This window comes from Bos mutus, chromosome 1, assembly GCF_027580195.1.
Source record: "Bos mutus isolate GX-2022 chromosome 1, NWIPB_WYAK_1.1, whole genome shotgun sequence".
NCBI classification, from domain to species: domain Eukaryota; kingdom Metazoa; phylum Chordata; class Mammalia; order Artiodactyla; family Bovidae; genus Bos; species Bos mutus.
Genome location: NC_091617.1, coordinates 41,129,703 through 41,155,549, shown reverse-complemented (window position 1 = coordinate 41,155,549; position 25,847 = coordinate 41,129,703). Strand labels below are relative to the sequence as shown.

The window sequence follows — 25,847 nt, the reverse complement described above, 5'->3', positions numbered from 1 at the left end:
TAAACATAGCATTTAGGCCAACCAAGTAATATCCACTGACAAGATCCACTTGAAACCTATACACTTTTGTTAGGGAGGAAGTTAGGTATGAGCAAAGAGGGGTGGGCCTAGCCAAAGATCTCTGAACAGCATCCCAGACACACCCAGGAGAGTTCACAGATATGCTACAAAATAACCAGAGAGATTTTTCCAACTCTTGCACATGTGTCCAGGGCACACAGTGGATACAAACTAATCACAGGGGCTTCCCCAAGTACCCTCAGGCAGCCAGGAGCCTATTAAGGGTTCATAAATATTCTACACATATATACAACTGACTATAACAGATTTAATTATGGGAAGACATACACACAGAGCCTGCTGTTATATAAGTTGAAACTGTCAATTGGCCTTGAGTGTTTGCTCATTTGCATTCCCTTTCATTGATTGGTGGTGGGTACAAGCCCTCTTTCGCACGGGGCACAACCAAAAGAAGAAGAAAGTATACAAAAGGGGAAGCCAAGAAGAATCAGGACGATGACTCCTTGGTGTGGGCCTGCTTCCGCGTCTTGGGAATGTCTGTCTAATAAAAGATCTGTCTGCTTGAGCTGAACTGAGCTGCAATTTGTCTGCTGTTTTAAACCCTTTAGTCCCTTGTTCCAAATTTTTGTTGCAGCCACACAAGAACCAAGGGAGAGAAATAAACTGACTTGACACTTTGATGCAGAGCTGTAAACTACAGCATGTGGGCCAAATCCACTCCACTGCCAGTTTTCCAATAGCTCACAAGCTTAGACTGGTTTTTGCATTTTTAAATGGTTTAAAAAAATATTAAAGATTTTGTGACATGTGAATATTATATACAATTCAAAGCTCAACATCCATGAACAGAGTTTCACTGAAACACAGCCTACTTGTTTATGTGTTGCTGGTGCCTGCTTCTGTGCTACAGTGCTGAGTAGCTGGGACAGAGCCTCTATGGCCCAGAAGGCTAAAAATATCTCCTACCTAGTCTTCTGCAGAAAAAGCTTGCTGACCCCCCTGGTACAGAGGCATAAGGAGGAAAACACACAGCTGAATAAATGCCCAGAGATGGGAGAAAAGGGGGCTAGTATGCAGATAGAATGGAGCTTGGATACGGAAAGTGACACTTTTTTTTGGATGGTAAATCCTGGAAAGGTTCAGATCAATCCTGATCTCGATCTGACTGGTATCAGAGAACGACTGTGGGATTTAAAGAGGAGCAGTAAAAATATTAACCTGGACTTTGGGACAAATAATTGGGCTTTGATTGGTTTGTGGTAAGCACTGGAAATAAGACGACACTAGAGTGTGGCTCAGTAGGAGACTGAAATTCCTCAAATGGTAAACAGGACTCTTGTCTCTACCGGTTCAAGAGAAGAGGAGGAGAACTGATGAGTCCAAGATATCTTGAAGGAAGAAGAGACTTTGATGAGTTATTAGGTAGATGTCTGATAGAGATGCTACTATAAAGACATATACACTTCAAAATGGCTAAAATGGTAAACTTCATGTTATATATAGTGTACCACAATAAAAAAATGATACATAGAGAATATCTGTTAGAATATAAACTGAGAATCACATATAGCCTCATATACATGTAAGAAAGGTCCGGTGTGCTACCACAGTTGGAAGGACATAGAATTAAAACAACAACAAAAACGTAGCCAAAGCAATCCCTGACATGTGATACATGACCTTGGGAAACTAACTCTGAATCAGGGATTTTCAACTGTGAAATGGGGACAATGGATACTTTAAATACAAAGTTGTTTTTTTTTTTTTTTAAATTTAGGAGTAATATGTCTTATCTGGACAAAAATGCTTTTTATAGCTTTCTATTATACTATTCAGTAAACACACAATATAAATATGCAAAATAGTTAGGGAATAATCTAAGATAACAATGAGGAAAAACAATTCAGCAAAATTGTCTCAGAGTTGGCTACTTAGCATTCTCTTTCACAATGGCTCATAACACAAGCTGGGCAAAGTTCGCATAGGCTAATTAGCAATTGACTTATAAAAATTCAGCAAAATACTAGACTCATGTTTTATTTATTAACAAGGAATCCATGTGAAGGAAGATTAAAATGATTAAAATTTTTTCTTTCACTGAGTACTCAAAAGAGAAAGTCAAATTTGTATAAATTTAAAAGAAATTCACTTATTTAAACAACAGCAGAGATCAGCTGATAGACATACTTACCAACCCCGAAGAACTTTAAAAGAACATGGCATGAATGATGAAGTCAAGTCCAAAACTTCTTTTGTGAAATCGATACATTCACCTTGGAACCCTGGTTTACTGAAAGCTTTGAGCTACAAGAGCAACACAACAAACAGATAACAGCTGTTTGATATCATCACAGAAGCAAATGAAAACATTTTAGTCTCATGTACATATAAAAATTCAGAAAAATACTAGACTCATGTTTTATTTATTAACAAGGAATCCGTGTGAAGGAAGACATTCTCTTTAAACTCATTTTTTTTTTCTTATGTGTTTGTCAGAAATGTCACAATTTATTTATCATTTCAAACCACCAGATTCTGGGCACGGAGGCCCAGAAAACAATTCTACCTGTAGAAGTAAATCAGAATCCCTCCTCTGCTAAATTTGGTCCCTGTCCATTGCATCAAGTGATCATTATCTCCTGTGATGAGAAAACATGTGTAAAAAAAAGAAGCAATTTAGTGCTAAACATGAAGGCAGTTTGGATTGGTATGAGGGGTGGCTACGGCTTTTCTCTCCCCAAGCCTTCTTGATTCACAGTTAATAAAAGGGAGAAGGAGAAAGCACGAGCGCGTGCCCATAAATGAGCATGAGGATGCCTGTGAGGCCCCAGGAGCAGATGGCAGAGAAGATAATAATGATGGGATTAGTGCAAGATTTATAGTGAAGAAAGAAAGATGGTTGTGCCATGTATTTCAGCTTACAGGCTTCAGTCTACTGATAGAATACCTTAAATGCACAGCTTACAGCCTTATATTACTATTAACTACATTTTTGCTTTAGTTCTTTATGTCAAGGAAAATTCATGAAATCTCAAATATAATTCCCTTTAGACCAGAGATATAATAATCTGCAACGCCAGTGGCCTTGGATCTCTAATAGGTAAGAAAAAATTAATGAGGCCTATAAATATTTTATAATACACTGGAGCCTTGAAATAACACGGCCCACAGATCCACCCGGCACTGACAGGCCTGTGTTGTAGCTGAGAATGCATCGTAATAAGCAGCTGCAGCACCACCCTCTTTCCTGCCACTGCTTCATCCAGAACAAGGCTTCATTGAGCAGCGGATGCTCGCCTCCTTCATCTTCCCAAGGGTCCTCTTAGGGACGGATGGTCTCTGAACCCTGAGGAACTGTTCCTTGGCTATCTCATTCTGCTCTGACCTTGCCTGGTCTGATATCAAAGCCAAGTCCAAGCCAGAAAGCTGAGAATCCACTCCCCCTTATACAATATGATTTCCTCATGTGAAACGAGGCTGTATTTGGAGTGTTAAAACACCAAGGGACTCCCAGCCTTAGGGAGGCATGACCCGTCAAGTTCCTACCACGGGCCTTTGGTAGGAAAAGGCAAAAGCAAGTCCAAGACAATACAGACCTCTGGAATGCTTCCCTGTATATGCACAGTTCTACATGTCCAGGCAAACTGCCCTGGATTCCTTGATAAGGATTTCAGTTGGTGGTTTTTCAGATGATGCTTTTTAACTTAAAGGTTTGTAGAACGTGAAGCTAAAAAGTAAATCACGTTCAACTCTTCAAAATGTGGAGTGATTTCTCCTACAAGCAAAAATTATCTTTATTTACAATAACAATCAGAAAAGGCACATGAGGATAGAGATCACAGCTGTCTGATTCATTGCATGTATTCCCAGTTTGTTGAATTAATTATATTCATATTGCTGAGTTTAAGATTTACACTTCAATATTTTACCATGAAGCCATGAAATGTCAAATCCTGGACAACTTATGATGCACGTTAATCATATTTCAGATAGTATATGTTATAACTGCTTCTACTTTTTAGTCTTAGTCTTCACACCCAGAAGCATTAAAATTTTCTGTCTCTGTCACTCTCATACAGAGTCTGTCATAAAGATTTATTTTGACTCAAATAGTTAAAATACTCTTTATGAAAACCAAAAAAAAAAGGACTTAATACTGATTTGAATTTATTTTTATCCCCTAAATGAGATATGATTCACTTAAGATGTGTCCAACCCCAGAAAAGTAACACCTCATTTTAACTACCTCACAAATGCCTCAGAATAGAATAATTCTCATCATAATAATGTTCTGAGGATGGACGCACAGAAACCAACTCAGTGACTTCTAATTATAATAATTAATCTGTGGTTTTTATACTGGGTTGGAGAAGGAAATGGCAACCCACTCCAGTATTCTTGCCTGGTGAATCCCATGAACGGAGGAGCCTGGTGGGCTACTGTTCATGGGGTTGCAAAGAGTCGGACACAACTGAGTGACTAAGCACATACTGGGTGAAATTAAGTGGCAGTGTCCTGGTGAAAAATAAGTCCTGTGAAGAGCTAGCTGGATGAGTCACTATTTTGGTTTCCTTTTCTGGTTAATGGAGAATAAATATACAAAACAACTCAGATATGTGGCATAGAACACAGATGAATAGTCAGATGAACAAGAAATGAGTTGTTTCTAATTACACCCATCCTTCCGTGCCATGTAAGCACGGTTCCGTGCCTACCAGCCCCAAATGCGAGTGCACAGAGGAAAAAAGCAGCAGTGTAGCAGTGGTTTCCAAGTGCCTTTTCACATATACTGTCTGGTGTCTTCTTTAGAACTACGCTTTGAAGCAGATATTATCACCCCTTTATGATGAAAATTTTGTAGAAATCCTTTCTCTTTTACTATGTATTTTTCATTTATAATACACATAAACAAATGTAATAGTTCTTCAGTATGACAAACTAAAACCTCAAGAACTTAATTACTGAACAAAGGAAGTTGTGCTTTGTTAATTTACTTCATAATATCAGAATAATTTTTGAATGTAGTTTTATTTATTCCAATGCTAAAATAATTCAACTGAGAACACTCTATCCTATCTAAATGAGATGTTCCGCAGCCCTGTGGACTTCCTGCAAGTAAACGTACTGGACGTTAAAGAGAAAAAGTCTTTGTTTCCACTCTTCCATTACATCGCATTGTCTCATATTGCAGCGCTATGTACTTCTCATATCAACTGCAGATTCTATAGTGATTTTACTTCCCTGTTTACTCAGAGGAGCTTTCTTTACTTAGATAAGTACTACTTCCTGAGTATTTCTGGCCTCTGGAGTCGATAAAAAGGATCTGGTCATGTTGTTCTTATTGTTGTTCTTCAGTCACTAGTCATGTCTGACTCTCTGTGACACCATGGACTGCAGAATATCTCATTTAGACAAGACAGAGTATTCTCAGAGAAATTATTTTAGCATTTGAATAAATAAAACTATCTGGTCTTAGTACCCGCCCCCCCAATGTTTTCCTATACTGCTCTTGAATCTTACTAATATTTGACTTGACTAGAATTATTGTTTTCTTATCTTCCATACATGGTAACAGTAACCACCACTGTTAAAGGGCCTGTGATCTCTTGAGAATTCAATCTGGCTGAATTATCCAATACAAGAAAATACTCAAGTTGCTTTTTCTGAGCTAGAATCACATATAAAATGGAACGGAGGCTCAATATTTAAAGAAATTCAAATTTATAACTATACTGCAAATGGACTTGAAAAAGATCCCAGGAAAGAAAGGTCCTTAGTTGGGTCACAGGGGAGAAAACAGAATTTCTAGAGAATGGAGGCCTGGAATACAATCTCACTGGAAACAAAACTCACTTTTATATGAGTTAATCTAGTGAGAGTGCAGATATTCCGGACTTGTGAAAAGAGAGAGACGAGGACATCATGAACATAATTCACATTCTATTTTTCTTTGGTCTGGGAAAAATAAAAATAAAATGCCATTTGCTAATTATGAAGAACTCTATAATGATCCTGTTCTTGTATCATATATTGTAAGCTGGCAATCAGACCTGGTGAATCGACCTTCAGTCACAGGTAAAAAACAATCTTCTCAATAAAAGGAGGTATTCTGTGTCTCAGATAAGACATATATCATCATCCTATGCTTCCACATCGGCAATGGTATTTTTACTAGCGTAAATCTCTACACACGTACTTTTTGGCTTTTTGCTTCTCAGGTGACTTGAGGTTTACTTTCAAATCACCAGCATGTTAAGAATTCCCTCTGTTATTTGAACTGGAGATGTAACTTCCTTCTTATTCCTCAGACAGAGAAAAATAACTACCCCATATAAACACAGCCTCTACCACTGTCAACCTGACTATCACAACTACTTGTGAAGGAGAAAATAACTTTATCGTTAATGAAAGGAACCAGACTATCAGCCAAGATCCGCTTGTTTTCATTTGGGTAACTGAAAACAAGCTAAACTTTCTGAAAATCTGGTCCAGTGGAAATAATAAGAGCTTTGATACTGGGTAAATAAGGCAGCTTTGTCTGCTTGTTACCAAATGTCCAGCTGTCATACACTTGTCAGGACCTTTATTTCACAAGGCAGTGGTTGAACCATATTCAGAAAATAAACGGGGCCAATTTCACTGGGTGTTTGCGGCTGCTTCCTTTTTCTTCAAGTTGGACTGGAAATACTATAAAGAAAATCCTCTGAGCAATCTGTCCCAAACAAGGAAGTTCATTTAAAAAAAAAAAAAAAGGGAATGGAGGAGGAAGGGGAGAAACAGAGCTTAAAAGAATGTGATTTTTTTATCTGCACTTAAAACTTAGAGAATGTGCAGCTTGGAATTATCCCAGTTTTATCTCTTTTATCTACTCATGTTACATTGATTCATGTGGAAAAAAAAAGTGCTTTGAAAGTCCATGGTTGGAGTTTTCTAAGATTCAAAATAAAGATCTGGCAGGAAGTGTCTCCAGAAACTGAGTTATATTCAGAGAGGAAATGTTCCCAAGGGGCCTGAGCTAATCAGAAAATAATAAAACCTGAAAACATGGTGAAGAGAAACATGGCTTAAACTAAGCTGATTTGAGATATATAAACACTGACAGGAACGTGCAAAATGTACACAGAGAAAAAGATTCAACATTATGTAAAACTAGCAAATGTCAAATACTTAGAACCAATCATTCTTTTTGGCTTTTTGAAGAAATTTTTCTAAATTTGTTATTTTAAATGAGACAGAGGAAGCACTGCATTTTACCCCCTTTCTTATATGGTTGTACTGCTTGTACCAAGATATGTTTTCCTTTGATGTAAAGTCTTGGAATTAGATACAAAAAGTGCCTCTTTTGTGACCTTGGGCTGTGTGAAATGATGCTCACTTGAATTCTAAATCTTGTTTTTTCTCATGAATAAATGAGATAAATCCTGACCTCACAGAGTTATTGGAAGCAGTAAGTAAACACAATTTCTAGCTCTCAATGGATAATAAACAAATATTAGGCTCCAGAGTATTACCCAATCCTTCAAACCATTAACATACTAGAAATAAAGAAGCAGGGTTGCAGTTTTACCAGTGCTTTTAAGAAATTTGTGACTTAGGGTTTAGAAATACATTTACATAATAAGCATGCCATCTCTCCATGGTAAGTTTGCTCCTCCACAGGACAGCGTAACATACTATGCTGATTAAGAATGTGATGTTGAAGGATGGATGGGCAACAGGAAAAAAAGAGTGGCAGAGATCTGAGACGAACCCAAAGTGGTCAGTGCTGAAGGTCTAGTAGAAGAAAAACAAAGGACGGTGACAAACCCAGGCCAATGTGGTCAGTAACGAGGATGAGCACACTGGTGCCCACAAGTTCCTAGTACAATATGAACTGCACTGCCATGCAGACACATAAAAGTTATCTGAGGGAAAGAGGCAGACTTGAGAGAAAGGGCACGCATATTTAGTAAGCAATTTTTAACAATTATAAGTTAAGAATATTTTTAAACATACCAAATGTGGAGGCTCATTTATCCCAAGTGGTTCCTGAAACATATATAAAAACATTTTAAGAATTATAATCGTATATTCTTAGTTGTCTTTGAAAGTGCTGAAAATATCCTTTGGAAAACAAAGTATATGATCTGACCAATTTACTAGATTCTTTGCACTGGTAAGGACCCTCAAATAATCTACTAAATTAGTTTATAATAACCTTAATATTTATTACTAATTCATTTTGAGTAATATTCATTTTGAGCTAAAAGAAAAATGTACCCCAGTGTCCATTAGAAAGACAGACCCTGAACTTCCCATACTTCTCTCCCATCACTATCTCATGGGTACCCTTACTGTTCTGCAGTGCTTGTTATTATCCACACTGGCCACACTCTTTCATAACTTTGTAACTTTGCACATGTGGAGATGATTCCTTCTTTTTGAACTGCCTTTTCTGCTCCACTTCCTTTTCTGGAAAGATTGCTTTTATCCTCTTAGACATCACTCAATGCATCTCTTCTTGAAGTCTGGCATGGTCCCCAGAGCCCCAGTCCCTCAGCACTGCTTACACCTGCCTACACACTTCATTTTCTCACTAGTCATACTGTAAGTAATAGTGCATAATAACTGTCTGTCTCCTCTAAGAGACACAGAGACCCATCCGGGCAGGCTTATTCATCTTTTATCTCCAGTGATCAGTCCTGTCTGACATGTCAAAGGCACTAAATACACGCTACTGGAAGAATGAACTGATCAAATGACAAGAGTTCCTAATCACGGAGGTGCTAATACTACCTACTAGCTCTCTATGGAGTCTACAGAAATTCATATGCTGTTTCATTTTCTCTATAGATACCTAACAACATACTCCAACAGTCCCACTTTTTTAAAACCTGTTCTACACATTCAACTGTATGCCATTACATGCCACTGGCTATGTTCATATTTAACTCACCAACTGGATGGGTCGTATTGACATGATTGTATTATTTGATCCTCCCCAGTCAAAAAAGCACTTGTATTTCCCTTTCTCTAAAATGTACTGTTCTCCACAGAAGAACTTCTGCTGGTAGGCAACCCATCTAAGTAGGATAAAAAAGAAAAAGAACAGAGGTGACACAGAATTGAGCAACCAACAATTTAAACACCAAAGAAGCTCATGATTCCTACGAGTCAACTTACACGCCACTTTTAACGTGAATGGACCTTGTTTCACTGCCAAAGCCAATTTCTTCTAAGTCAGAAATTTCCTGATTTGTAATGTCAATAAACTTCCCACTTTCCAGATCAGATTCAAACAGTGTGATTGAAGATTCTATGAAATTCTAAAAAGAAGAAGAGGAAAGTTTAGAGAACACAGGCATTTTGTTTTATGGCTTGCTGTATCTTAGCAATTTTCACATGCTTTGGGGATAATTTTCACACAACTTCAGGAAGAATTTTAAATGGCACTGAAAACAATTTTAATAGGCATTACTCCTAAACAGTTTAAAGAAAACATAAGTCTGAATTTACTTTAGGCAGGGAAATACAATTTTATGAAACTAGAAGTTAGTTCACAGTCAGTAAATTGCTGGGACTTACAGACTATCATATATAACAGTAATTATAAAGGAAACTCAAGTCTAACTTGTGCCTAAAGAGCAAAAGCCACCTGAAACAGAAAGTAAACATACAATGTACTGTGGGTATTGTGGGAGAGGATTTTATGAGTTTAAATATAACAGAATAAATGAAATTTGCTTGAAAAAAAATGTTTTATAAAAACTAAAATCAGAGGACAACATCTCCATGTAGTCAGACAGAATACTTAAAAATAACAGAAAAATTATAATACCCAACTTGACACGGAATTCACAAAATAAACATTATTCACAAAAAAGACTAATGTTAAAAACAAACAAATGTCTAACTTCACAACAAGAATAAAGCAATTCAAATTAAAACAGATACAGTTTCACTTTTTAAGTCAAGAAATATCTAAAAGACCAGTTTTATCAGGGAATGTCCCTGGTGGAAATATACGTTCTGCAGCTATTTTGGAAAACAATTTAGACATATATTTAAAAACCTGAAATTGTTTATTCTTTGAGTGTGATATTCCTTTTTTCTTGTTTCCTAAAACTAAATGACAGTTAATTTATATGCAAAGATGAATTATTTATCATAGTGAAAAGCTGTGAACAGTATAAATGTCCAAAAGATTTACAAACACAAACCTTTAAACATCCACTGCTTGATGGAATAAATACAATTAAGGAGAGTTTTTAACAAGTTAACAGTTAAAAATATATCACATACTCACTTCTGCCAAGAGCTTTACATGCCTTATTTCTGATGTGATTATTTTACTATCACTCCTATTTTACAGCTGACAAAATTGAGGCAATTCCGATATATCACAGCTATTGAGGGGCAGAGAATTGAATTTGAGTGTAAATCTGTTTGTCTATTCTAAACTCTTAATCATTGTCAGATATAAATGTAAGGATAAAAGAGTAGGACAAAAACTAAAACTTAAAAGCTTGGTAAGATTATAAGTTCTCACAAAACCCTCAACTTTTCATTTAAAAAAGGATAGAAGAAAAAAAAAGAAAAACCAAGAGTGGTTACCTTTGGGTCCAGAAGTTGAAAAATTTTACCCTATATTTTTTCAAAATTTCAAATAGGTGTATTTTTAACTGGAAAATACAGAATGCATTAAAAAAATAAAAACTCTTTATTTCTGCCTATTATTTCATTGTTTGTAGCTAAAGTTTTAGACCTACAGAAAAATGTTATCAGCTTCTATATATCTCAAACACTATCAAATTTCTCATTATGATTATTATTACAATCTAAGATTTCCAGGACAAACATTCATTTTACATGAACAAGCAAAACAGTATCCAATAAAAACAAAGCATCTATGAGGAGAAAGAAAATACATTTGAAAAAATAATTCTCTTGCACTTACAACTTAACATGTCAACTGGATTTTAAAAACTGCTGACACAGCTGGGTCAAATTTCATTTGAAACTTCAGGAAAAAAGATAAAGGCTTTTTACCAGAAATTTTTATTATATTTTCTAAGCCATATTTGGGTTTTCAATTCCTCCTTGAGAGTAAACATGTGGAACCTGAGAACACCTGTCACCTTCATTACTTTTACATCTTAAAAATGTGGAAGCTAAGTGAATTTAGTCTTTATGATTCCCACCATCTATCCCTCATCTTATTAATAGAATACTTTTCAAACACGTGCACTTATCTTTTTGAGCTTCTTTAAATCCTGATTTTACATATATATGTGTATATATGTATGCATGTACTTGAGAATCCCAGGGACGGGGGAGCCTGGTGGGCTGCCGTCTATGGGGTCGCACAGAGTCGGACATGACTGAAGCGACTTAGCAGCAGCAGCAGCAGCATACACATATACACATATTCATATTTCTGTATCTCATTATAGACATAGATCTGGAATTTTCCAAATATAAACCTAGAATATACATATATTAAATCAAGGCTCGAACATCCTATTAGAGATTTCGTGGGTTCCTTCGTGGCTCAGTGGTAGAGAACCCACCTGCCAATGCAGGAGACATGGGCTTGATCCCTGGGTTGGGAAGATCTCCTGGAGAAGGAAATGGCAACCCACTCCAGTATTCTTGCCTGGGAAATCTCATGGACAGAGGAGCCTGGTGGGCTGCAGTCTATGAGGTCACAAAAATTTGCACACAACTTCGCAACTAAACAACAACAGAGATTTGCTTGCCCAGGACAAGCCTCCCTGATGAAATTTTACAGCCTGGGTGCCATATCAACAAACTTGCTTATATTAACAAAATAAACTTCCGTCACCCAAGGAACATGAACTTGCCTCTGTTTCTTACAACCTGAAAGTACATACCTAGTTCCAGGTGGTTTTGAGGATACAGCGTGGTGATGACAACTGAAGGTGGCCATCTGGGTCCTAGTCAGGAACTGGTATCAACAGCTGCCAACCAAGTCAGGCCCAACCACGATGGGCAGGCCTTCAGCAGCTCTCACACACAGACCTCTCCCCCGCTACTCTTGTGACTCTGCGATGACCCACCTCTGCTTTTACCTTGTCTGCCCCTACCAGTGTTCTCTACTCCCTGTTAGGGTTATAGGGGAGCAGAGATAAACTGAGGTATTCTATGGGCCACTGCATCATGCTGGAGTAAAATGGGAACATGTGCTGTGATTGTGCTTTTCATTGAGAAACTACTTGTGTTATGATGTGACGTTTACTTGAGCATTGATTTGATGAATCCTATGGCATGGGTTGTGGGAGACTGGCAGCCATGAGGAGGGTAAGCTGGGAAGCAGGCCGGAGGCACAGGCCATTGGGCCATGATGCAGCCTGGGGCTGAGCAGAGAAGGAGGGCTTTACTGTCACAGGACCTGGTGCCAAGTACAAGTGCTGGCAGTCCACGGGTTCACAAATAAATATACTCACATGGCTGGAGTCTCTGTCCTTCCTGCTCTGGCTCCCATGCCCAGAGATGTGGCCAAGGGCACAGGGGTCTCCTAACAGAGACACTGTTCTCATTTAACCTCCTCCTTTTGTTTATTCATAGCTTTCTTTGCCTTGTAGCTTCCGCTTTCCATCTTTTTCTAAAAATGTTTCTGAGTCTGTCTGTCTCCTGGCTTTGACCCTTTCTGCTTGTTACACTCAAACCTACCAAATACACAATATCTGATCCAATTGACTAGCTGCCATCAATATGGTGTTCCTGTTGCGGGGAGCTCTAACTCTAAGCCAAATCCAATCATCTGGGGCAAAATCTCCAGGGTCACATGTCCAAAGTAAAATAAATAAAATATGCAGGAAAACACAAAAACAAAAAACCAAACCTTCTAATTGCTTTGTTCATGAGGTGACTGTAATAGGACCCAATTCCTGTGAGGTTACCAGGTTACCATCATTCCAACTATAAGCAAAATTAAATAACTTAAACTTATTAAAAACTTTCAAAGTCATATGCATTAAAGTGGAGCTCTGTTGCTCCAGAAAGATGAATAATGATGGAACCTCAAATCTGCACTCCATTTTAAAGCACTTAAACAGAACCAAAAATCAGGAGAGTCTAATGCAGTCTCAGGCACAGTACTCCCCACTGTTAGAATGAGCTAATGAGCAGTTGCTTCAGGACCAAAAATAAGTCTTAAGGATCAATAATTTGATTACTTTAAAATTCCATAAAATCCCTCAGCTCATCAGGTTCTGGAACTCCTGCACGACAACCCCCTGGGTGGGCAGCATAAAACAAGACACCAAGACACCAGGGGAGATCTGATGTGTCCATTAATTTAGGGGATACAACGGTGTCTGCTGCATACCACCTGGTTTTACAGATCTGAAAAGAGGCCCCGAGTCTAAAAATCAGAACAAAAGCAAATCCAAACCTAGGCGAGTATGAAACTGAGGGAAAATAAGCATACCAAGAAATGTATAGAGAGAGCCAAGAATAAAAATTCCTTCTTTAAGCCCTGGAGTCTAAATTACTGCTATATTCCTTCCTCCTGGTCCTTTTCTCTTTATAAAATAATCAACTCCAAGTCACTATATCTGCCTGACTCATTTGGAATTAGAAACACATTGCTGGTCATCCTCTCCAAAGCACTTTGTGACACAGACCACATTATCCCTAAGGGACATGTCCAAGATCTGACCTTTGTAGATCTAGAGTGTTCCATATACTAGAGCCAGGACATTAGAAGACTGCATTATGTTATGCAACTTTTCTACCTTTCATCTGTTTATTTGATATTATTTCAACTTAGATCTCAAAAGCAGTGCTTTACTCTTTCCCAGGTTAGATACCTTTGAGAGTCTATCTGTCTCACATCGGCTCTGCCTGTTAATCCCACTGTCTATGACAACCCCAAGAGCTGTTCACCCTATGTCTAACAATAACTGTATCATATATTTAAAATTTTCAAAGAGGGTAGATTTTATGTTGTGTCTTATCACAAAAAAATTAATAATTATAAAGAGGGCATGAGGAAACTCTGAGAGGAGACAAGTATGTCCAGGGCCTTGATAAGTCTGATGGGTATATACTTATTCCCAAATGCCTCAATTGTATACAATAAATACGTACAGCTTTCTACATGCCAATCATGCTTCAATAAAGTGGTTTTTATAAAGAGAACCTCTACCCAATTCCATGCTATGTCTGAAGAAAATATTTCATCTGAAAACATTTGAGTGAACATAATTTTCAGACTGTTTTAAATTTATGTAAATAATTCTTTACTATACATGTGTATTAGTCTGCAGAGTAACTATATATTTACTGCTACAAATGAAATGTTAATAAGCTATTGGCTGAATGAGATTCCAGATTTCCACTCCTGAAGTGCTTTTTAGTCTAGTCATTCTGTGACAAGGAAAATGGGAAACGTGACACGGGCTCTACAGTAAGACAGAGTCACCCATCGAACTACAGCTCTGCACCTGGGCACAGTGCCTACGCTCTGAGACCCTCAGTTTCTGTATCTGTAATGTGGGAGTCATAAAACTCTCTATCTCATCATTGTTGTGAAGATTAAGTACAAGTATGCATGTAAAGCCATTAGTAAGCACCTGAAGATGTTAGCAATATCATAATGAGGATGATGATATTATCTTTACAAGCTAATCTTAATTTTTTTAACCTAATTTAAAGAGAATAGATTTTCTTTGAAGGAAATTATGTGTATTAAAAACTATGTGTTAACATTTTCAAAAATAGCCAAAACTTCTATTTGCAGCAGTAGTTTAACATGGCAATTTCTGGCAATTTTTCCAATGTATATTCTCATAGACTGTCTATATCAAGTATCTCCTGACTTTTTAGCTATAGTGTTTTTTTCTTTTCACATTTCCTACTATTTGAAGAATTCAACTAGTGAAATCTTGGAGTTCTGCCTGTTTTAGTCGCAGTCACCTTGGAAGATACCATCACATTTTCTGCTGAACATTTCTAGAAGCAAACTTCGGCTCCACTTTTTTTTTTAAATCAGGAGGGAAATTCTTAAAATCATTCAGTACTAGGTGGGAGATGCTCTGAATCATGATGCTTAACTTCCTCAATGCACGTGGTTATCATGAACAAAAAGAGAAAAAGACGCAGGCTTTATCATGTTTTGTCTGGCGTGCCTTTTAGTGCTCAAGGAAGAAGTGGCTAGAGAAAACCCGTGGCCCTTGTACATTAGAATTGTGTACTAAATACCTCAAAAGCTACCTGTCCACTGCTCAGACAACTTAGTACCCAATCTTCAGTTGGCTCTGCTACACTTCTTTTAGGTAGAACTGGTTTTTCAACTCAGTTTTTTATTAACAAGGATCACTGTGGACAAAAAAAAAAGCTCCCTTACTCCCTGTGATTCTTCTCTCCCATTCTGGCTCCTGCTGCCCAACCAAGTGAGGCGTTGCAACAGTGGTGCTTGTGACCCTGACAGATAGAAACTTAGGGGACAGAGCACACAGAGCCCACCTGGACCCAAGGATCACCCTTCACTGCATCATCAATTCTTTCAAAAGGTGGCTTTGGAGGCCATGCCAGATAGTTTAGAGTTTATATGGGTAAAGATTATTTTGGAAATATACTGCAGTGGTATAACTTCTTAACTATGAGAAAACATGGCCCTCTGAACACACTAAAGAAGTCTCCAGAGCTGGTCAGAAAAGTGAGCAACATCTGATAAGCAAGCCCTGATATCCTGCAGAACTCTCTAGCGTCCTTCTATTTCCTCTTCCCTGTGTTTCCCAGTCCTGGAACATTCTAGACCTCCTGCCTCCAGGCTGACCTCCTTTACCTCATGCTAGTTCTTGATACATTCACCAAAAAAATAAAAACCTTTCTAAAATGCTAATCTAATCACACTCACTAGGCCTAAAATTCATTCCTTCTGGTCAAGTCAAGAAAAAAAGTGTGAACGCCTCAACATGGCATATAAGGCCCTTCATTTTCTGGCTCTGGATTCATCTTCCCAAGCTCTAATATCCTGATTTTACTGCATTTCCAAAACATATCAGTTTCACTTATATGAGGGTTTCTCAACTTCAGCACCAGTAATATTTTAGGCTGATGATTCCTTGCTGCGGAGGCGGTCCAGTGAATTGTAGGGATTGAACAGCCTCCCTGGCCTCTACCCACTAGATGTCTGTAGCCTGACAACCTCCCACCCTCCCAAAGTCATAACAATCCAAAATGTCTCCAGACACTGCCAGATGCCCCCTGCATGAGCTCATCCCCAACACTGGCTCCCATCCTTGCTTTTTAAAATGTTAACCTCTTGCTAAAACACCCGTCTTTCTTCTTCATCCTGTTCCCAAATTTCACTTAGCTAGCTCTCAAACTTGAAATTTCAACTCAGCTGCCCTCTTTTCCTGTCTACTTCAAAAGGGAAGTATTTGACTTTTCTCTGGGTATCCTGAATACTTAGTGTTGAATCCAATCACAGTCAAACAATATCAAACATTTACATAGGTACTACCAACCCTACCACATAGGGAGTCAGTGTCTAGCCATCATATCTCCAGCACCTGACACAATCTATCTAACAGCAGGTGTTCAAAAATGATTATGGAATCAATGGATGAAAAATACAAATATTCTGTAATAATCATGGCAGTTAAGAAAGGCAAGTGATATAAGCCATTCAGTTTAATGGTCTCAGATAGTAGAAACATATTATCATTTTATATTCTACCAGAGGTCATGTCCAATTTTCATGGAAAGCTAAAAAAAAAAGAAAAAACTAAGAAAAAGGAAGTTAACTTACAGCTTGTAAGTACCGGAAAGACAAGATGGAACCACTTAATGCCCCAAAGGCATTACTGTCTTCAAAATCTCCTTCTTCGAGCAAGAACTGCTGGCCTTTAAAATGTTCTTTTTCATAGGCAACCCATCTACAAATAGAGGACATACAACTGAGTTATTAGTAAAACTGCAGTCAAGAAGAAAATCGTGATAAAGCACCCAGTTGCACATCACCATCTCTTAAAAAAGCAATACATTTATTTTGCTAGCATTTACAGAGACAAATGAATGGTGTAAACTTCATGGATCAATAATTTTTATAGTTTGGAGGCTTTTCCCAACAAAAGGTTAGCTGTTACAGGATTGCAACACCGGAACACATTAAATGTTTGTGGCCTGACCCTATACCACCATCACAGCGTGGTCGGAGAATAGCCTGCCAAGGAAAAAATAATGGAAAGCACAGACAATGAAAAAATACTGCAAATCCACAATAAGATTAAAAGACAATCAGTCTTATTTTTCTGATTAAGCCCTGCTGGAATCACAGAATGATCACTATATTAAACATGTATTTAGGGTTTAACTCGAAGGAACCTGTCATCAGCTTTGGATCAGAAACACCCTCCTGTAGGAGGGTTTAGCAAGGAGAAACTGGGAAATGTGACTGGGCTGATATTAGCCCTGGTGGTCTAAATATATACAAAGACTTCTGTAAATATTTACAGGTAGGAAATGTTGCTCCCACCATTTTATCAGTGGTGATAATGGAAACAGGAAGCACCATGGCAGACTTTCCAAGGACAGAGGTTTCTTGACTTCTAATTTAAAATTATCAGTACCGAACACTGATAAACACTGTTACTCACTAGTTCTTCAGGAAACTTACCTTAATCTGCAGTAACCCACAGTAGCTAAAGCAGCGTGCGCATAGATAAAACACACGCTGCCCTGCTTAAATCTGCCCTTAGCTGGCACTGTGTAACTAGAGTGGGACCCGCTCCAATGGGGCAGATTCCAAGAGTGACTATTGGGCGCTCCTGGGTTGGGGACTTCTGAATTCTAGAGATTGTCAAAATGAAGCCGGGCAGGGCTAACTACATTCTTTTGGGAAGATACAAAAAGTATTCCTAGGAACTGTTTTCCTAGGATACGAAGTAACAGTAGCCACTCAGTACTCTTGAACCCATATCTAATTTCTGTAGGTGTGCCTACGGTAGGGAAAAGGGTAAGGGTGTATGTGAGTTAGAATAAACATTTTATATATATTAGCATATTTGTAATACATAAAGAAACTACTATTATTGTATTCTTAAACTACTATGTGAAAATAAATTTTACAAGAGAACTTTCAAATTCTAAGTTTATATAAATGGGACTATTCAAAACATGCTTTTAATATACCTGAATGGGAAAAACATACAGAAGACCTAATATTAAAGGAGAAATCAGTAAAGTATGACAGTTCAAAAATCTGCACAGCCTTTCTCAATAGATTAAGTTTTAATTAAGATTAAATTTACATATATCTGGGATATTTAAAAATAGATGTTATCTGAGAAAAATTAAGACACATCAACCTCATTTTCTCTAGACTCCTTAAGACAGAGGTGAGGAAGAGTTCCTATTATTTACAGATAAAGTTCAAGAGTTAAAAGTGAAAAATAATGAAATAGTGAAGCAGCAAAAAAAAAAAAAAAGTAGAATTAGTGAAAAAAATAAAAGTCACCTGTTTATCTTTATATTGGACATCACATTTTTCTCCTGCAGGTGTTATATAAAAAATGAAAGTGTGTATAATATTTTACTAGCCATAATATTTTGAGATTTTATAAAATAATCACAAATACACTTAGAAAATAATGCAAATCAAAATCTAGTTCATGATAAAAATCACTCAGATCTTAAAGGAAAGAAAAGAAAAATATTTTATTACAGGACTAATAAGAAGCACACATGTCCACGGATCAGAGAACACTACGACTACATACAACACAATAAAAATTTATCCAAAACAGATTTGTTTTTAAAGCCTCTGATAAATTTTTTAAATTCACAGGTGAGGAACTGGATAATAACTAATATGTCAGACTGAGACAGGCTGGGGCCTGGGACCCTTCGCTGCAGTGCTGCAATGCTTACACGTGAATAAACCTCTCCTGGAGGAACAAAGTACCAAGAAACTACAGGACTACAAATCACTGTGTTCATGTACAGTTGGGGCAAATTCGGGACAAAAGACACAAAGAGACTGAAAACAAGAAAGAAAAAGCAGGGGGTGAGGAGTGAAAGCGGAGAACTGTGCATGCCCTCTGCAGATGATACCACCTAAGGGGTGGGCAAACCACTAAGCCGTCAATTCCTGGACAACCCCTACCCTCACTCCATATAAGGAACAAGCTCGCCTCTACCTCAGGGAACAAGCAAGCAGGGGAATCCTGCTGTTTGTTCTTGATCCCCTCTGCTGCAACAGGAGCCTTAATAAAGCCTTGCCTGAATTTCCAGTCTGGTCTCTGATCAATTCCTATTGATTAAGGAGGTCAAGAACCTTGATCAGTAACAAGACCATTTACAGATATGACCTACATATCCAATGCATTGCATGGTACATTTCCATTTTGGTTAGTATATCCATTACTTGATCTAGTGTCAGAAACTGAAAAGACTAAGACTAACTGAAAATACAGACCCTTGAGTAATCTTAAACAAGTCATTTAACTTCTTTGAATGAAATATTTGAGCAGCATCTTTTGCTAGAATACAAGGACCAAGTTATATGATGTACTGCAAGTAAGAGATATTGATGCTTAAATTAAAATAAACCAACATTTCAAATATTAATAGTTCAACCTATCAACAGAGAGATTAACATGTTGTCTGAAGGAATTCTAGCCCTGAGTTGACCATGGCAATTAAGTTATGAGGAAAGCTTCTTTTCTATGGTTTTACCTGTGAGGATACAAATACAAAGTTTCACCCCAGTCCAGTAACTGCTGATTCAGAGTGGGGCAGAGGTGCATTGGTTACGCTTGGATTGGTTCTTAGGGAGCTTTCTTAAAAACAGTGCAGGACCAGAAGGTAACCAATGTCAAGAACCCTTGATTTTGTAAACGCACAACCCAGGCTACCTCTTTAATGAGAGAGGACTCACTGCCAAGACCCTTAGCACCAAAAGTCAACTGAGGTAGAACAGAGTGAAAATTGGGACTCTCATGCATGTGCATAATCTATTGAGAAATAATCTTGTCTTGCAATTCTTATCTTCTATACTGTGCTTACAAATACTAAGTGCTTAAGTTTTAGAAACTGTTCCCTTCATTTAATCTATCTCAAAATCTCTAATACTAATAAGAGTTCACAGAAAGCTGTCAGTAATAGGTTTTATTTCCCACATTTCAGAAGGGATGTATATTTTTAGATTAAGGTAGGTTGTTTTTGCTCTGCTCAGCACATTTTGTGTGCTGATCTTCAAAACTAGACAAGGGAATTGCATATGGAAAATATATAATACTCACACTCCACCGATGACACGGATTGATCCAATTCCATGAAAATCTACATCATTTTTTAAAAAATTAGGGACAGAATCTATGTGTTCACTGAACTCTTTGGCCTGTCCATGGAAGTGAGGTTTTTCATAAATAATAACCTGAAAAATATGAAAAAAACCACTTAGCATGCTCATATTTTAGAATAGATACATACTGATCTATATGACACTGAGGGCCACAATCTGAATGAAGGACTACTGTTCATTTTCTTCCTTTATACTCAAAATATAGAATACTGTCCAACATTCACAAGGAATATGTGAGTCTTTATCCATTACAAAGATTAAATATCTTGATAATGTTTCTCTTATATCAAAATACTCAAATATAATTACATGTTCTATTTACCCAAATCCTAGGTCCACTGCAAAGAGTAAACTGTCTTGAACTATCTATGTTTTTTTCTCTGTTCAATATTTGATACAGACCCGCCTTATATTTACTGAATTTCCTCTATTAAGAAACCAAAATTCTCTTGAGTTTGAGAAAACTTGCTATTTCTTACAACATTGCTTGTATGGTCACTACTAATCACTGAGAAGAATTACACATGCATATACTTGAATTTAAATAAAAAACTTCCTGAAAGTTAGAAATGATTGAAAAAAATTTGGTATTCTTATTGGATATTTGGTTCAAATGGAGGAGGGAATGCAGTAGGACACAGATGCCTAGCATTTTGTTTACTTCAAACTTGGATTGGTACAAGTACTTCCCTTCTATTTTTTAAATTTTATTTCCCCAGCATAAGCTGCCCTTGGGGTTCAGGGAAGCGATGACAGTAATAGCACTCATCTACCCACACTTTATCACCTGATCCTATTTATGGCTGATGGCATAATTTGTATACAATTGGTGAATAAAATCCCATGCTTAGACACACTGAACCAGCAAGTTATAGCTTCTTTATTTAAAAAGAAAAAGAAAAACAACAACAACACTGAGAACATTACACAGACTGAAAAAAAAAAAATCTAGTACTGCTTCTGCTGTTTTCTACATACTAAATTTTCAGAGTGCTGTATTGGAAGTGATGAAGTATTATTTGGGTTTAATACACGCTACATATGTTGAACACATTGAAACTAAGTAAGAAGCAATAATTCTTTGATGAGTAAGTCACAAGCCAACATCTAACAACTTAAAAATTGTGACTGTCTAGGATAACCATTCCATTCACATGCCTCAGACTGCAACTGTCCACAGAAGAGCCAGCCCAAAGTTCTGATGCAGCAGACAGAGAGACTGAGACAAGTCACTCAGGGAGTGTCACAACCAGTTCTGCACTTATTAGGTCACTAGTTCAAAACCTTGGCTGCATGTCAAGAGTCACCTAGGGAGCTCTGAAAAATTTTAACCACACCCCAGGCCAAATAAGTATCTTTTTCAATGGAACCCAGGCATAAGCATTTTTTTAGAACTCACATATGTATGATTCCAACATACAGTGAAATTGTATTAGATTCATTCAGATACTAAGTTTAAAAAAAAATTCCATCTATGTGATTGGGAGAATGGTAGTCAATTCCACAAATTAGGAAGCCCAGATATGGGAAAGCTGGGGGAATTATGCCTTGGTTTGGAGAGGAGGATGGATGAATCCCTGTGTCCCTGCCTGCCTCTGAAATGGTGTACTCTAATTAAACAGAGGTCTGTTTGCATCTTTCATCACTACACTGATTTTCTCCCTATCTCTCTTTACAGGCATTCTACAATTCCATTTCTTTTTCTTTTCCAAAACGTACTTAATTCTGGCATTACTACCACCCCGGTTTTTGGTGCCTCTGCTGTTCCCTTCAGATACTCATAGTTTCAAGCTGACATCACCTGATAGAAGCTGCTTGCATCTCCTCCTGATCATCCTTGATCTCCATCCTGAGCATCACTCCCGAATGCCTGCTGGGTATTTCCACTTGAAAGTCTAGCTATCACCTCAACCCTTGGCCCCCGATAAAATAAGTATCAAACCTATCATCTTTCCAGCCTGTAGGTGCTTACTGGGTCTGACTGGGTTGTCAGAACAGACCTCCACTTTTCTGTACTGAGCCCTCTCGTCATTTGAGCGTGGGCCCTCAGCCACCTCTTTGTGTAGTCACTGCCCACAAACCCAAGATACATTACCTAGATATTGCCAGCATACATTCAGGTAATCACAATTTAACTGTAGTAGTCCCAAATAGTTAAGGGGCTTCCCAGGTGGTGCTAGTGATAAAGAACTCGCCTGCCAATGCAGGAGATACAAGAGATGTGGGTTCAATCCCTGGGTCAGGAAGATCCCCTGGAGAAGGAAATGACAACCCACTGTAGTATTCTTGCCTGGAAAATCCCGTGGACAGAGGAGCTTCATGGGCTACAGTCCATGAGGCTGCAGAGTCGGACATGACTGAAGCAACTTACCACACACACAAATAGTTAAAGATTTATTATCAAACTTTTTAGCCTGCTACCAAAGTCTGTTCAAGACTCACCTTTAAGTTCATAGGCATTTCCACTTTCAGTCCACCCTTAAGATGACAAAAAATTTTAATATTAGATATATTCATATTTAAAATGTAACTAACCACAAGTAACTAAGTAATGTATGTATGTATGTAGGTTATATAAAAACTTGATTGGTGAAGATTACATACCAAATTTAAGTTGTGGTATTTAAAAATTTTAAGTATAGAACTCTACAGTAGTCAAAATCAAGTCAGACTACTCTATATCAATGTAAATGGGGTAAACAAATCTTGGAAAGATACTTTCCAGAGTACAACCACTACAAGGAAGGAAACCAAGCTTTAGTGCTTAAGTACATGTGACCAATCAAAGATTTAATCCCACAGCAGAGCATCTCAAGAAGAAGAGTGGAGTTGTTAGTAGACTGAAAACTTTGATTTGGCAGGGTACATTTCTAAACGACTTAATACTCAATTTCTTCTCTACAAAGGCTTGGGCTTTCTGTGTTAGAGCATTTCATCTTCCAAGTCCTATCACACTTGCTGTCTTGGTGACCACATGGAGATAAGAGCATAAAAGGTAACCCACTCCTCACAAAAGCTCTCGTGTATTAATTTCTTCGTTTCCAGTGCCACGCCACATTGTAATACTCCTTAAAATTTGTTTTTTCTGGTTTTTAGTATTTTTTTAAGGCACAGCACAAAAACGGTTTGTCACATAGCCACTATTTAATTGAACAATTTGCCTCTCAAATAAAAATATTTGCAACAAAATAAATCATTAATACAAACATTTATTACCTTTAAGAAAGTAACCATTCACAGATCTACCCATTTATTATTAATGCTGAACTTATCATTCATTATGGCAATGGAAGAGTATAATATACAACAAGCAATTTTCTAATAAGCATCAAAAAAACAAATTTAGAATTTTTTAAAGTCAGAGTATTACCTTATAAGGAAACTGCATGAATTGTGATAAATATAGTACAAAGTAAATTCAAACATCTAGAAAAACATTAAAATGGAAATGTTTCTAGAAAACATTACAATATTTTCAAAAAGTCTGAAAGAAACAAAACAACAGTGTATGAATAGTTTGCCCATTCTGTAGCAGACATATACATGTCTCAAGACTGAGATGCATGACCAATCATCAGAGCTATCTTATTTTTGAATTCATGGATACTTGGGAAAATGTTTCATTTTATATCTGCTTACCATTTGAAGTGGATGCAATGATTTAATTTCTGCTGCAGAAATCTCAAAGAGTCCATGGTCTTCCTCCAAAACTATAGCTTGCCCCTTGAAATTAATATCTGGGTAGGCAAGCCAACTAAATAAGAAATGAATGGTTGGTTAAAGTATAATAGGAATACTTTAATCTGGCTCTGTAAGAGTCAAAAGCTAAAAAAAAAAAAAAGCTACAAAAAGAAGAAGAAATCTCTGTCACAGAATTACATTAGTAAAACACATTCAAAGTGACACTGCTAGACAACATACAACAATGAATTAACATGTTATTAACTACTTACATTCAGACACTATTCTGGTTTATTATATGTTTTCCAAGCACTGGCATCACTTTCCTATTATATGTTTTCCAATATTTAAAAGCTGTGAAACCTTTAATGCAATTAGGATATAATTGAAAAATAAAAATCATCCCACTATGTTTCTGTTTTAAACTTGGGCAATCAGAGGCAGGGATTCCACTATGCATTCTACACCCTTGACTCATAGTTTCAGAATCAGGATCAGTTCTTGGTTTCCCTCAGGAAGAGTATTTGAAATAAGATTCCTAAAAGAACCATCCAGAAACCAGCTAAACTTGATAATTACAGACAGTTCTCAGGTCTGTGTTAATTACTGGGTCTGCCCAACAGTTCTAACATGTGGGAGAGATGAAGGGAGATGTCCAACAGTGACCCCTAAATTCAACACCAGCCATCATCAGAGCAGATGAAAATGGAGGAAGAGGGAAGAAGGATCCACATTGAACCAGAAATCACAAAACTTATGACTCAAGTCAATCTGGGACTGAATTAGCACTGAACTCAGACCCACAGTCCTGAAGATACCTTCGGAATTAGAAAGGCCTGGTATCAAATCCATGCTTACCAGCTGGCAGCTTAGGACAAGCCACATAATTTCTTCATTTGTGACAGGAGAGTAGCTCTACCTATCTTCCAGGAATAGAAGAGTAATAAACACTGGTACTATAAAGGCCCTCTGTAACTACCAGCACTGAGACAGACACTTTGCAGATAGCTCAGGCTCCAGAGTTTTAGGTCAGGGATACATATTTATTTCTCAGTCCCACAGTCTGCTGGGTGAAAAGACAATGGATTCACCTGTCAAAAATGGTGTCTGGGAACCTGTATCTGTTTCTGTGAGTCATCTATCAAAAACTTAACTGGATCTGAAAAAAAGACGGAATCTGTTTTAAAATATTTGAAAAAGTCTTTCTTAGGTCTCCAGAAGTATACACAGCAAAATTAACACTTCAGAAATGGGTAGGTCACCAACTGAAATATGACACAAAGTTAACTTTGGTAGCCATCAATCACCGTAGTGAAGAGAAGCAGATACATACACGCCTGACTTCACGGTGAAGGACACAGATTTGGGGATATTCAGCTCTTCCAAATTGGGGACCGCTCGCTGGATGTAGATAGGGCAACATGCCGGGTCAGACTGTGGGCAAAGCTCTATCTCTGGAATACTGCAATCCTGGAAAGAATAATAAAAAAAAGTTGACTTTGAAGTATCTAGAGACACACACTGCAGAATCCTCAATACCCTGGATATGCAGTTAAAATTTTTCTCACTGTTCAGCTGAATTTTTAACCAATAACAGCATAAAGGAGACAGTGTTTCTTCTTACCAGTCTGTTAAACTGATTTTTCTAAGAAGTTACATTGACAACATGAAAATTATATGAATATTATTGATTGAAAAACATTACCCTGATTCTTTCTGCTTTGTTTTTAAAAGTCCTGCTCCATTAAGCAATGTTCAAAGTTACCAATATATGAGTGCCAAGAGTTTGTAAGCCTTCCTTCTCAGAAGCATAACAAAGCCATAGGGA

General features: G+C 37.5%; 1 protein-coding gene across 1 annotated transcript in view; it reads right to left on the bottom strand.

Moving 5' to 3' along the window:
* Positions 1-25,847, bottom strand: part of CRYBG3 (crystallin beta-gamma domain containing 3) — a 126,077-nt gene that overhangs the window by 33,637 nt on the left and 66,593 nt on the right. Inside the window, exons 8-16 of the mRNA XM_070368078.1 lie at positions 25,353-25,489; positions 23,978-24,092; positions 22,781-22,816; positions 20,277-20,410; positions 16,784-16,910; positions 9,184-9,326; positions 8,957-9,083; positions 8,017-8,049; positions 2,213-2,325 (exon numbers count right to left, since the gene is read on the bottom strand). Coding sequence (XP_070224179.1) covers positions 2,213-2,325; positions 8,017-8,049; positions 8,957-9,083; positions 9,184-9,326; positions 16,784-16,910; positions 20,277-20,410; positions 22,781-22,816; positions 23,978-24,092; positions 25,353-25,489 — 965 coding nt within the window. The remainder of the gene's footprint in view (positions 1-2,212; positions 2,326-8,016; positions 8,050-8,956; positions 9,084-9,183; positions 9,327-16,783; positions 16,911-20,276; positions 20,411-22,780; positions 22,817-23,977; positions 24,093-25,352; positions 25,490-25,847) is intronic.